The sequence below is a fragment of the Macaca fascicularis genome, chromosome 12 (assembly GCF_037993035.2).
Source record: "Macaca fascicularis isolate 582-1 chromosome 12, T2T-MFA8v1.1".
Lineage (NCBI taxonomy): Eukaryota > Metazoa > Chordata > Mammalia > Primates > Cercopithecidae > Macaca > Macaca fascicularis.
In genome coordinates, this window is record NC_088386.1 from 115471057 (window position 1) to 115482743 (window position 11687).

Sequence of the window (11687 nt, forward strand, 5' to 3'; positions counted from 1 at the left end):
CTGAATCACGAGTCCACACTTGGCCAGTTTATTAAAGGCAGGGAGCTTCAGCAGGGTCCAAAAGGGAGAAGTTGGGAGATGCCCCTCCTCAGCTCCCTGCTTCCCTAACAACTCTTCTACAGCCCAGCCCCCAGGGCCCAGAGGCAGGGCTGGCGTCAGGCAGACTGTACTGCATAAATATGTGGAGGCCACAGCCCGAATCGGCAGCGTCAGGGGGCAAGGAAACTGGGTTTGGGGCAAGAAGTGGGTGGCTCTGGGGGCACCTCCCCCAGTGCTTGTCCAGAGCCCAGGGACCCAAAAAGCCAGAGAGGGGACCAGCGGGCCAGCTTGGGGTCTGGCTATGGCCAGCCCTGCCCAGCGAGGCTGGCAGGTAGCTCTGGTTTTGGGGGAGGAGTGGGGTGGGGTGTGGCCATGCCACGGCCCACGGGGACAGGTGGGGTCAGGTGCTGTTGCCCTGCTCCTGCTCAAAGAGTAGCATGGCCAGCTGGGTTCGGGATCCGAGGCCCTCAAGCACACTCTGGCGGCAGCGGTGGTATAGGTCCTCACTGAGCCTCGCGCTGCATGTCTGGGCCCGGTAGCGCTGCAGCAGCGCCGGCTCCACTGCCCGCAGCACATGCAGACTGGAGAAGTGGAGGAACAGCTCGTACACGTCCAGGCTCTCCAGCAGCTCCTCTTCTTGTTCTGAGGCTGCCGCCAGGCGACCACGGGCTGCCACGTAGTCGGAGTTGTAGAAGCAGGCCTCGCTGGCTGCCTGGCGATCAAAGCGGCCAGTGTCACGGCCCAGCTCTGGGGGCCCAGGCCCTTGTGGTGGGGCCACAGCTGGGTGGAAGGCTTGGAAGTGCATGGGAAAGAAGGCCTGCCAGCCGGAGATGGCATGCATGCGGCAGCGGTTCAGGAAGTCAGGCGTGAGCACCGTGTCTGGCCCGGCCAGCAGGAACAGTGTGTCCAGTGGGTGCTTCTTGGAGAGTAGATCCATGAGGCGCAGTGGTGAGGGTGCGGCTGTCTGAACACTGAGCCATGGCACCCGGGCGCCGGGGAAACGCCGCTCCAGCTCTGCCACGTGGGCCTTGACAGGTGCGAAGACATCTGCGTGGGCTGCGCGCTGGGCCTGGCGCGGCTCATACAGTAGCAGCAGGGTCAGGGCTGCCGCAGCATCACCAGGCTCCAGTGCTGCAGTGGCAAAGGCCTCCAGGAAGCCAGGGGCCAGGTCACGCTCAGCCGCAGCTAGAGGCAGGAGCACAGTGAGACGTGAGGCCTCAGTGACATAGGGCACAGGCAAGATCTCCACACGGCTCAGCGGCCGGAGCAGCTGTACTCGGCGAGTGAGGGGCCGGCGGCCTCCCTGGGGGGTCAGTGCCTCCAGTTGCAAGTCCAGTGTGTATTCCATACCCCGGGCTGGATCAAAGCGTCGGTAGCCATTCACCAGTTGCTGCTTCTGGAGCCGCAAGGCCGGGTGGTAGCGGCGGTTGAGCTCCTCTAGAGCTGTCCCCAGAACATCAGCCACATCAGCCCGATCAGCCCCACGCAGTGGGCAGCGGGGTGAGCCATCGGCGCAGGAGAAAGCGTGCTGCTCCGTGAAATAGTCCCAGCGCAGCACCTCAAAGCGGGAGGCCGGGCGGGATGGTGCTGGAATGCCCACAGGCCAGGCAGCTGCCCGGTCACCATCAACGGCCAGACGGCTGGTATTCTGGATCTCCCACTGGATCAGAGAAACAGGCCATGAGTAAGGGGCAGACCAGAGGAGCAGCACACAGCTGGGGGACTGGGTAGGCAGCAGGTGCCACTCAGGATGGGTCACTAGTCCCCTGCCCACCCAGGGTCCTTACCTATCATTTCCCCAGCATAGACAGCCTAAGAGCCTGGAGGCTCATCAGAGAACGTAGAAACAGGCAGGGGCTGGGAAGTAGTTTTGTTCTGTGATTCTAGTGCTAACTTTTCATTTCTCTGGGATCTCTGTGACCTCTCAGATCCTGTGCCCCTCACTCCGCCATGCCCAGACCTAGACCATACCTGTAACTCCTGGATCTCCTGGTACGTGCGTTCCAGTTCAGCTCGGGCGAAAGCCTTGTGCAGCTGGTACATGTGCACAGGGTCACGCACAGGGTGGGCTGTCAGGGCACTTCGGAAACGAAGGTCCCCCTCCTGCACTGGCTCCCCAGGGCTCAGCTCCAGATGGCTATAGTGCACCCCCTGGGGAGAGGAAGGGAGGGGATCTGTTATGAGCTGGCATTGTCTTCCATTGTCTCATAGTGAGTATCTCATCTCCTCAGTCTATGACCTGTTGTGGACTTACAGTCTGAGGGTTTAAGTCTACCTTGACCAGTTGTGAGTCTGTGTGACCTTCAGCATGCCTCTGCTAGCTCATCTGCGAAATGGGCATGCGTCCTGTCTCAGAGCTGTCCAAGGGCTAAAACAATAACTAACATCAAATGCCTATTATGTACAAGGCTCCCTTATTTTCCCTAATCCTTGTAACAACTCCGAGCAATAATTATTTCTATTGGCACAGAGGAAGCTACTGAAGCCCAGGATATTGAGTAATCTACCCGGGGTCACAGGGATAGAAAATAAATGTCCGAATTGGCATGGAAAACCAGGCCTGTAGCTCCACCACCCCTTTGCCTCTCAGAGGGATTTGAACATGACAGGAGGTATCGCCGGGATAGCTTATCATCCCACCTCATGGTCACCAGTGCAGCCCACCCCGGTGGCATCGAGAATGCAGCGACCCAGCCACTCGTCAGGGCGCGCACTGACGATGTCGTTGCGGCAGCCTTCCAGGTGGGGGCGCAGCTGCTGCAGCAGCATGCGCGAGAGCAGCACCCCAAAGCCTCCATGGCAGTAGCGGCCGGGGGTGGGCTCTCCGCCGATGAAGTCCTGGGGCCGGCCCAGGTACAGGTGGGCGGCGGAGGCCAGGCTGAGGTGGCCAGTTAGGCGGGCCAGGCCGTGCGCCTCGGTGTAGGTGGTGTCAGGCACCAGGAAGAACCAGTCAAAGTCGTCGCCGTGCTGCTCCAGCAGGTGGCGCAGCGCCAGGTGCAGGTGCCCGATGGGTCGCTCCTCGCCCAGCGTCACCACCGCCATGCCAGGTGGGGCCCGGCGGCCCCGTGCGCCCGTCAGGAATACCACACGCTCCAGCCGGTGCCCCAGCGTGCGGTTCACGGCCACGCCCAGGGTGGGCAGCGTGGCCTGAGAGGTCAGCACCGCCACCAGCAGCCTCTGCCTGATGCCCAGCTCCGTGCTGATGTAGCGGGTCCTAGGGGAGGAGATGGCACAAGGTTATGAAAAAGACAACGGGGTGGGGGGTGGAGGGGGGTGGAGGGGGTGGTCAGCACAAACTCCGGCAGGTCGCGTCTTCTCTGCATCTGTGTTCTCACCTATGAATAGGATAAGAATAAACCCTCTCTCCCAGGGGTCATGAGGATTTAAACGAAATGGTCTTACACAGGTAGTTCTTTGCATTTGTGAGATGGCAACACCCACCCAGATAGGAGAGAGATATTGTGGGTCTGACTCCAGGGTTCGCTACTTAGTAGCTATGTCCTTAAGCGTGTTATTTAACCTGAGCCATCTGTAAAATGAGACTGATTATATCTGTTTAATTATATCTGATTATATCTGTCTGTCCAGCCAAATGCTGGACATACCATGTATCTACTCATTTCTATATAAATATGTCATTTTGCCACAAATGCCTCACATAAATGATATAAAGGAACGTTTGGCATAGGGGTGTACTGAGTGTTTTTGCGGGGAGGGGCAAACTGGACTCAGGGGCTCCAGGAACTTACCTTTGTTAAAGCAGAAGGTAAATTGCAGAACCAGCATTTGAACCCAATGTTACTTAGAAATTATTTCAACTCATCAGCAGATACATTAATGGGATGGGCGCTCCCTCCCCCAGCTCACCCTGAGGTGGCCCTTGTAACCCACTGAGGAACAAGAGATCCAGGTAAATCCTAGTTCTCGCCTTTCTCTTTCCCTGTTTCTGTACACTCAACCCTATATACAAGTCATTTCTCTAACCCCAGTAGCCCAGCCAGGGAGCTAGTAGGATCTTTGGGGAGCCATCGGGTCGAGTCGGTTTAGGACACAGGCCAGCAAGTTCAGCCCAGGCCGGGATAGGGCCCAGAGAAAGCCTCGGACTGGCCCCACGGCTCTTGGGGAAGGCAGGGCCATCGGAAGTTATCGGAGCCCAAAGACTTCCTGGCTCGCCAGCCCCTTCCTTCCGGAGCCCGACCCGGGCCCGGGCTGCTTCCCCGCGCGCGTCCCAGCCGCTGCCCAGTGGGTGGAGCAGGCGCAGCCGATCACTACCTGACGGCCTTTTTGGCGGCCTGGCCGGGCTGTGCGGGATGGTAGGGCAAGACGCGCGGCTCCCAATTCTCCCCGGCGCCTGCGCCGGTCCCGGGCTTCTCGCGCTCCGCTCCGGGCTGCACTGAGTTGGGCCGTCGCGCCGCGTTGGTGTTGCCGCGCGGCGGCAGCTCAGAGTCTCCAGGTTGGGGCGGGCCTGGGCCGCACGGCTCCTCCACCCAGGTGACGCTGAGCAGGCTCAGGGTGAAGCCCAGGGAGATGCCCACGGCCACGGGCCCTGCGGGCCGCAGCACCGACAGCAGCAGCGATGCCCGCATGGCGCCCGGACCGCGGGTCCCCGGCCCTGGCGAAGCCCCAGAGCAGCCAGAGGAGGCTCCGAGGGGGCGGGACCGGGGAGGGGGCGGATCCAGAGGGCTCGGGTCCCGCGGGCGGGCCCGCTCCCTCCCCGCAGAGCAGAGCCAGCGACCCGAGTCGAATCCCCGGGGCCGCGCCTCGATTCCCCTCCAGCAGCTGCTCTAGGGTGCGCAGGGTTCTTGCGCTCGGCCCCAGAGCCTCAGCCGCGGCCGCAGCTGTCCGACGTGTCACTGCAAGGGCCCCGCCCCCGGGGTGGGGTCTCGAGCTCCCGCTACCGGAGAGGGAGGAGAAGGGGGAGGTTAAAGGGGAAGGGCCCCCGGAAGTGCCCCCACCTCGGTGCGGGAGAGGGAGACGCCGGGGGCGGAGTCCCCTGCCTCCCGCGGCGTGGTTGGTGCGTCCCGGGTGACGTCAGAAGCAGCCCGCCCCTGCCTGGATGGTGCGCCCTGAGTGACGTCAGGAGCAGAGGCCGGAGCTGTCCATCAGCACCAAAGGCCGCGGGCGGGCTCAGGGCATGGGGCCGCGGTTCTGGGGCGGCCCGAGCCCCGGCTCCTGCTCCTTCCCCTTACCCAGGCCCAAACCGAGTTCCCGGACGCCGCGGGACTGGAGTGCCAGCCGGTGTTGGAGGTGGAGCGGCGCCGCCACCGCGCCGAGACCAGTCTCTGCGGCCCAGCAGCCCCCTTCCTCGCACGACGGACTTTCCCTGGACCCCAGTCAATTGGAGCCTGTGGCGCCCCGCAACCCCGGCCCCTCGGGCGTCTACACAGTCTCTTTCACTCAGAAGCTCAGGTCGCCTCCAGCCCAGGTAAATCTTGGACAATCCCATATTGAGCCGCCCACAGACGAATCTCTTGGCTGCCTTCTTCTCACTGGCAGCACACTCCCCTCATCCCCCCTGACTCCCGTCCCTCTTTTAACTTCATCCCAGTCTCCTCTAGCCAGGCACTTTTGTTTCCCTTTGTCTTTGCTCTCCACTCCAGAGATGCTTCCAGAGCTGCACAAATGTGGATACCACTCCTTTGTCCACTGTCCTTGCTGAGTTCTCCCAATCCCTCTCCTACCCCCATCCTGGTGGGGACCCAGGACTCCTCTGTGACCCCAACTTTCCCTCTGTCAGGTTAACTTGGGAGGGTGACTCCCTTCTATTCCCAGCATTATGCCGGGGACTGTGGCAACACTGCGGTTCCAGCTACTGCCTCCTGAGCCAGATGATGCCTTCTGGGGTGCCCCTTGTGAACAGCCCCTGGAGCGCAGGTACCAGGCACTGCCGGCCCTCGTCTGCATCATGTGCTGTTTGTTTGGAGTCGTCTACTGCTTCTTCGGTGAGATCCCCATCTCATCCCTCACCTGGGCTACCCAGTGTTTTCCCGAGTTCTTTTTCTGAGCCCCTCAAGTCTTCCCTGAATCCCTCTACCATTGTGAATAATTCTTCCTTTTCTTTCATCCCACACATTTATAGATTGTCTAGACTCTATATTATAGGAAACACAGGTTTTTTGATTAGGCACACCTGAGTTTGAATTTACTTAGCTTTGCAGTTACTAATTGTGATGTCTTGGGCACATTAATCTGTCTGCGCCTCAGTTTTCTCATCTGAACAATGATCACATTTGTCTCATGTAGTGTTATAAGAATCAATAAGCATTCAATAGATAGTAGCTATTGTGGTGAGGATGTGTTTGGGTCACTGTGCTAGGTAGGCACTGAAAACACTTAGCAGGGTCATTACACATGGTCCGTTACCATAGGGCATATCATCTGACAGGGAGGAGACTCCCTGGAGCATTTACACCTGGGATACATATTAGAGCGGGCTGGATGGTGGTCACACACATCCATCCAGCCTATAAGGCAGGCTCCGGTAATCAGAGCTGCTGTGAATACTTGTACAGGATGGGTACTAAATAAGGGAACTCAGCTGAGTGGGCAAGTGGGGGCTAAAGTCCAGCTCATGCTCTGCCTGACAAAATCTGGGCCTTGGTACAAAGCTGCTTTGCCTAGAGAAAGGCACACCTTTTTCGAATATGCATAAAGGTGCCATATGGGCTAGTGGCCCACTGTAATGGGAGTAAGTGACCAGTGGCTCTGCAGCAAGAGTTACAGAACTTCCGAGGGGAGAGTGAGCTCTGAAGCTGGGGGCCCAAAGAAAGCCTCTGGGAGGAGAATTATAGGTGAGTGGGACCTGTGGGGGGCAAATGAGGCTTGGGGGCTAGGGTTCCAGGTTGGGCAGAGGTAGTGCAAGACTTGTGTTCTGCAGCCTCCTCCTACAATGGGTGGGTAGACAGGGTTGGGAGCCAGATGGTCCCTCCCATTCCTCCCCCAAACTCTGGGCTGAACAACTGAAGAGTAGGCAGGAGGAAGTGCCCCCCGCAAGGGTTCAGGACACGTTCTGGGCCTCTGAGGATTCTGTATCACCTCACCCCCTCCATATCTGTACCCACTCCCTCTGCATGTTGCTCAATGTGGCCTCATATTCCCTCTCCTGGGCTTCCTGACATCCTACCCCTCTCGGATACCACTACTCCCAGGCTCATGGACTCTGAGCCCTTGTCCACACCCTACTCCTCTCTCTGCTCACAGAGCCTCCTGGACTCTCATACTTCCCCCTACTCCTGGAAGTGACTCTCCTCTGTTATCTTTCTCTTTGGCTCTCCCTGACTCCTTGACCCCCACCTCTGATTTCCATCTTTCCAACTATTCAGAATCTCCACTTCCCTCACCCTTTCAGGTATCTCTAATGGGCCTAATGGCCCTATAACCTCCTTATTTCTGAAACTCCACAAACACTATTTCCTTCTCTTGATTCTGTGTGACCTCATGTAAGCCTTAGTGACCTCTACCTCCCCTCACCTCCAGTTATGTCATTACCTTCCATCCCTCTGACCCCCTCTATTACTCCTAGCTTTGATCACTGGTTACTCCTCTCTAATCCCTATAACCTCATCATTTGATCACCCCTCCCCATACTGTGATCCCAGTAATTCCTTGTTTTGGTCTCAGTGTTCCTCTCTCTTGGAAATCATTTTATACTCTCAATGATTCTATTTCTGTCAATCTCCCTAACCTACAAATACCTCATTTTCCAGGACAACTCCCCAATAACTCTGCTTCTCTGTCCTCTTTGTAACCTTTCAGTGGTGCCATATCTCTGAAGCCCTGTGACCCTCAAAAACTCATCTTTCTGAACCTGTGTGACCCTCACCTCTCAACTTTTTTTTTTTTTTTTGAGACAGAGTCTTGCTCTGTCACCCAGGCTGGAGTGCAATGGTGCGATCTTGGCTCACTGCAACCTCTGCCTCCTGGGTTCAAGTGATTCTCCTGCCTCAGCCTCCTGAGTAGCTGGGATTACAGGTGCGCTCCACCATGCCCGGCTAATTTTTTGTATTTTTAATAGAGACAGGGTTTCACCATGTTGATCAGGCTGGTCTCGAACTCCTGACCTTGTGATCCACCCGCCTCGGCCTCCCAAAGTGCTGCCACCACGCCCAGCCCTCGAGTTTATTATGATTTCCAAATACCTCATCTCTGTGAGCAATCCCTTCTCAAAGACCCCACTGACTCTTTTGCTGATCCTCTTGGGATCCCAATGACTTATCTCTCTGACTCCTATGATCCCAATGACAGCAATGCACGGAGTCACCCTTGACTCGAAAGATTTATCCTAACTCTTGTGATCCTCAAATATATCAACCCTCATGATCTCAATGGTTATGTCTGCTTTCCCATTGACTGCCAACAGCCCTATCTCTCTAACCTCCCTTGACCTCAATGGCCCCATCACTGATGCCCTCATGACCCCAGTGACCCTCAATTCTCTGATCTTAGTGTGTTTGTCTCTGGTTCCCCTGGGATCCCATGTCCTTGACCCCTCGGACCTGCTCCCTCCAGCCTGGTGCCCTCATCTTGGCCCCTCACTAGCCCCTGTTCCCCTCCAGGTTACCGCTGCTTCAAGGCAGTGCTCTTCCTCACTGGGTTGCTGTTTGGCTCGGTGGTCATCTTCCTCCTGTGCTACCGAGAGCGGGTGCTAGAGACGCAGCTGAGTGCTGGGGCGAGCGCGGGCATCGCGCTGGGCATCGGGCTGCTCTGCGGGCTGGTGGCCATGCTCGTGCGCAGCGTGGGCCTCTTCCTGGTGGGGCTGCTGCTTGGCCTGCTGCTCGCAGCTGCTGCCCTGCTGGGCTCCGCACCCTACTACCAGCCAGGCTCCGTGTGGGGTCCACTGGGGCTGCTGCTGGGGGGCGGCCTGCTCTGTGCCCTGCTCACTCTGCGCTGGCCCCGCCCACTCACCACCCTGGCCACCGCCGTGACTGGTGCTGCGCTCATCGCCACTGCCGCTGACTACTTCGCCGAGCTGCTACTGCTGGGGCGCTACGTGGTGGAGCGACTCCGGGCCGCTCCTGTGCCCCCCCTCTGCTGGCGAAGCTGGGCCTTGCTGGCACTCTGGCCCCTGCTCAGCCTCATGGGCATTCTGGTGCAGTGGCGGGTGACAGCTGAGGGGGACTCCCACACGGAAGGTAAGGGGGCACAGGCCAAGGTGGACATGAGAGGAGTGGGTGGCCAGGGATGGGTGGGGGGCCGAGTGACTGAGGAGTAGGGGACAGCAGCAGAAGGCCTCGATGGCTGTAGAGAGCTGACTTGCTCAGGGTCTGTGAGGATAGGACCCAGGTGCCATCATTCATTCCACAACAACATATGGAGTGTTGGCTCTGCACCGACACCATTCCAGGCACCAGGGATACAGCAGAGATAACACAGACAAGGTTCCTGTCCTTATGGGTGTACATTCAGGGCAGGCAGGAGACAGATAACAGAGATGCAAACAAACCAGATGATTCCAGTTGTGTAGAGTGATATGACAGAGACATGCAGGGTAATGTGAAAGAGTGACCTATGGAAGCTATTAGAGTTAGGGTGGTCAGGGAAGGCTACTTGAAGGAGGTGATATGTAAGCAGGCACTTGAAGGCTAAGGGGCCAGCCATGCAAAGAGCTAGAGAAGAGGAAACAGCAAGGGCGAGGGCCCTGAGAAGGAATGAGCTCAGCTTGTTTGAGGAAGTGGGGCAGGAGTATGGAAGGTGAGGTGTGGGAGCCAGGGTGATTGCGTGGACCCTCTGGGTCATAAGAAGCACTCCACATTTTGTTGGAAGGGCAATAAGACACCACTGGAGGGTTTAAAGTAGGGGAAGATAGAATCTAATTTAGTTTTTGGGATGCTCATTCTGCTGCTGAGTGTAGAAAGCATTAGAGGGAGCAAGTGTAGGGAAAACCAGTGAAGAAGCAGCTGTGATTGTCCAGTGGAAAGATGATGGTGGCTGGCCTAGGTGATTGGGAGAGGGATGACAGCCTGGAAGGGGGTACCTGGAAGCCTAGGAATCTTCCATAAAGACCTATGGAAGAAAACAACAACAGCGGGAAGTCCCCTCTGAGAGGCAGGAGACCAGGAAAGGAAGTGACAGGGTGGGAGTAAGGGGTTATGGACAAGAGGAATCTGGAAGCCTAGAGCCTCAGGTGGGAAGAGAGAGGGAGGGCTCAGGGGAAATAAGGCGCACAGTCCTCTGAGCTCCTTCTCTACCCATCCCACCACAGTGGTCATCAGCCGGCAGCGCCGACGTGTGCAACTGATGCGGATTCGGCAGCAGGAAGATCGCAAGGAGAAAAGGCGGAAAAAGAGACCTCCTCGGGCTCCCCCCAGAGGTCCCCGGGCTCCTCCCAGGCCTGGGCCCCCAGACCCTGCTTATCGGCGCAGGCCAGTGCCCATCAAACGCTTCAATGGAGACGTCCTCTCCCCGGTGAGCTCCCTGAGCCCATCCAGCCAGAATGAGAAGGAAGTGTGGAAACTCTGTCCAAACAGGACTGGGCTTTCCCCATGGACTGGTTGCTATCTAGAAGGCCTATTTGTCCATGCATCGGAGGCCACGCACCAGGGGCTTGGTGGGTCCAGCTGATGGGGGGATTGGGGGAAAGGTGCCCTCAGTATGGGTTTTAAGTGGGATATGGTTATGTGGTGGGGTCTCAGGGCTGTGGACTCTGGATCTATGGCAGTCTATAGGGGTGTCAGGCATGTAGGAATTCAGGAAGAGGTGGCTTTTAGGGCAGGATTCTGCGGTGGGACTCTCACACCTATGTTTGCTCCCCACAGAGCTATATCCAGAGCTTCCGAGACCGGCAGACCGGGAGCTCCCTGAGCTCCTTCATGGCCTCACCCACAGATGCGGACTATGAGTATGGGTCCCGGGGGCCTCTGACAGCCTGCTCAGGCCCCCCAGTGCGGGTATAGCCATATCTGCCTGTCTAGACTCTGCAGTCACCAGCTCTGCCAGCTCGGGGAGGCCTGCTAGGCTGCCACTTAGCCCCCTGGCTTTGGCTGTCCCTCTCCCCAGCCTGGAGAGGGCTGGCCTGGTCACTAGAAGGGAGGATTGTCTCAGGCGAGTCTTGGCCTGAGAGGAAAGCCCCCTCCCAAGCTCCCAAGAGGCTCCTGAGGAACTCGGGGTGTGAACCCCATTGGGGTGTGCTCAGGGTTGTGAGTGTGTTGCCCGTGTGTCTGTGTGTATGTGTGCAGGGGTGGGCGGGCTTGGAGGGGACGCTGGGACCCTTGCCTTAGATTTCTGACTGGTAGGGTTTCTCCAGGCTCAACCCCACCTCCTCACCCCCCGCCGGGGTCCCATGGGCCACCTCCTGCATGTCTCCGCGGAGGGGCTACCTTCCTTCCCATCGCCCTGCCTCCCAGCCAGACTCATCTAAGGGTTCTTGTCCTTGTCTATGGGGCAAACTGTAGCACCCCTCACCGTGGTCCCCTGGCCTCTGCAAAGCCACCAGCCTGAGGGCAGTGGCAGGAGATGGGGGTGGGGGGTGCTGCTCTGGGCTGGGTTGGGAAGGGAGTTGGGGAGGGGCTGAAATGCACGGTGCATGTCTGGTGTCTGTCATGCCAACCTGGACACCTCATGCTTCTGTCTCCCCCACCCCACTCTGTTTTACATCTTTTATAAATGTGCCAAACTGCGTGGCCTCTGCCAGGAATGGTGGTCTTTGGTGG

General features: G+C 58.0%; 2 protein-coding genes across 5 annotated transcripts; one reads left to right on the forward strand and one right to left on the reverse strand.

Annotated features, from left to right (window-relative positions):
• Window positions 1-12: 12 nt before the first annotated feature.
• On the reverse strand, window positions 13-4896 carry CHPF (chondroitin polymerizing factor). The gene is made up of 4 exons (XM_005574401.4): window positions 4312-4896; window positions 2680-3253; window positions 2011-2190; window positions 13-1699 (listed from the first exon to the last, which is right to left on the reverse strand). Exons 1-4 carry the CDS (start codon window positions 4623-4625, stop codon window positions 440-442), a joined length of 2328 nt encoding a protein of 775 aa, XP_005574458.1. The 5' UTR covers window positions 4626-4896; the 3' UTR covers window positions 13-439.
• A 218-nt stretch (window positions 4897-5114) lies between these two features.
• TMEM198 (transmembrane protein 198) lies at window positions 5115-11671 on the forward strand. 4 transcript variants are annotated; one of them, XM_045367775.2, is made up of 5 exons: window positions 5115-5464; window positions 5777-5981; window positions 8595-9170; window positions 10241-10443; window positions 10794-11671. In XM_045367775.2, the coding sequence occupies exons 2-5, from the start codon at window positions 5816-5818 to the stop codon at window positions 10929-10931; spliced, it is 1083 nt and encodes a 360-aa protein (XP_045223710.1). In that variant the 5' UTR covers window positions 5115-5464; window positions 5777-5815; the 3' UTR covers window positions 10932-11671. The 4 variants fall into 4 exon arrangements, with proteins under 4 accessions (XP_045223710.1, XP_015287583.1, XP_005574461.1 ...); XM_015432097.3 differs by having other exon boundaries at window positions 5777-5913; XM_005574404.4 differs by having other exon boundaries at window positions 5812-5981.
• The last annotated feature ends 16 nt before the right edge of the window (window positions 11672-11687 follow it).

Coding starts and splice junctions, on each gene's coding strand:
- CHPF (XM_005574401.4), bottom strand. CDS start 4,625: ATGCGGGCATCGCTGCTGCTGTCGGTGCTGCGGCCCGCAGGGCCCGTG. Junction 3,254..4,311: donor GCCGCCAAAAAGGCCGTCAG/GTAGTGATCGGC, acceptor CTCCTCCCCTAG/GACCCGCTACATCAGCACGG. Junction 1,700..2,010: donor AGGAGATCCAGGAGTTACAG/GTATGGTCTAGG, acceptor TCTCTGATCCAG/TGGGAGATCCAGAATACCAG.
- TMEM198 (XM_045367775.2), top strand. CDS start 5,816: ATGCCGGGGACTGTGGCAACACTGCGGTTCCAGCTACTGCCTCCTGAG. Junction 5,982..8,594: donor AGTCGTCTACTGCTTCTTCG/GTGAGATCCCCA, acceptor GTTCCCCTCCAG/GTTACCGCTGCTTCAAGGCA. Junction 10,444..10,793: donor ATGGAGACGTCCTCTCCCCG/GTGAGCTCCCTG, acceptor TGCTCCCCACAG/AGCTATATCCAGAGCTTCCG.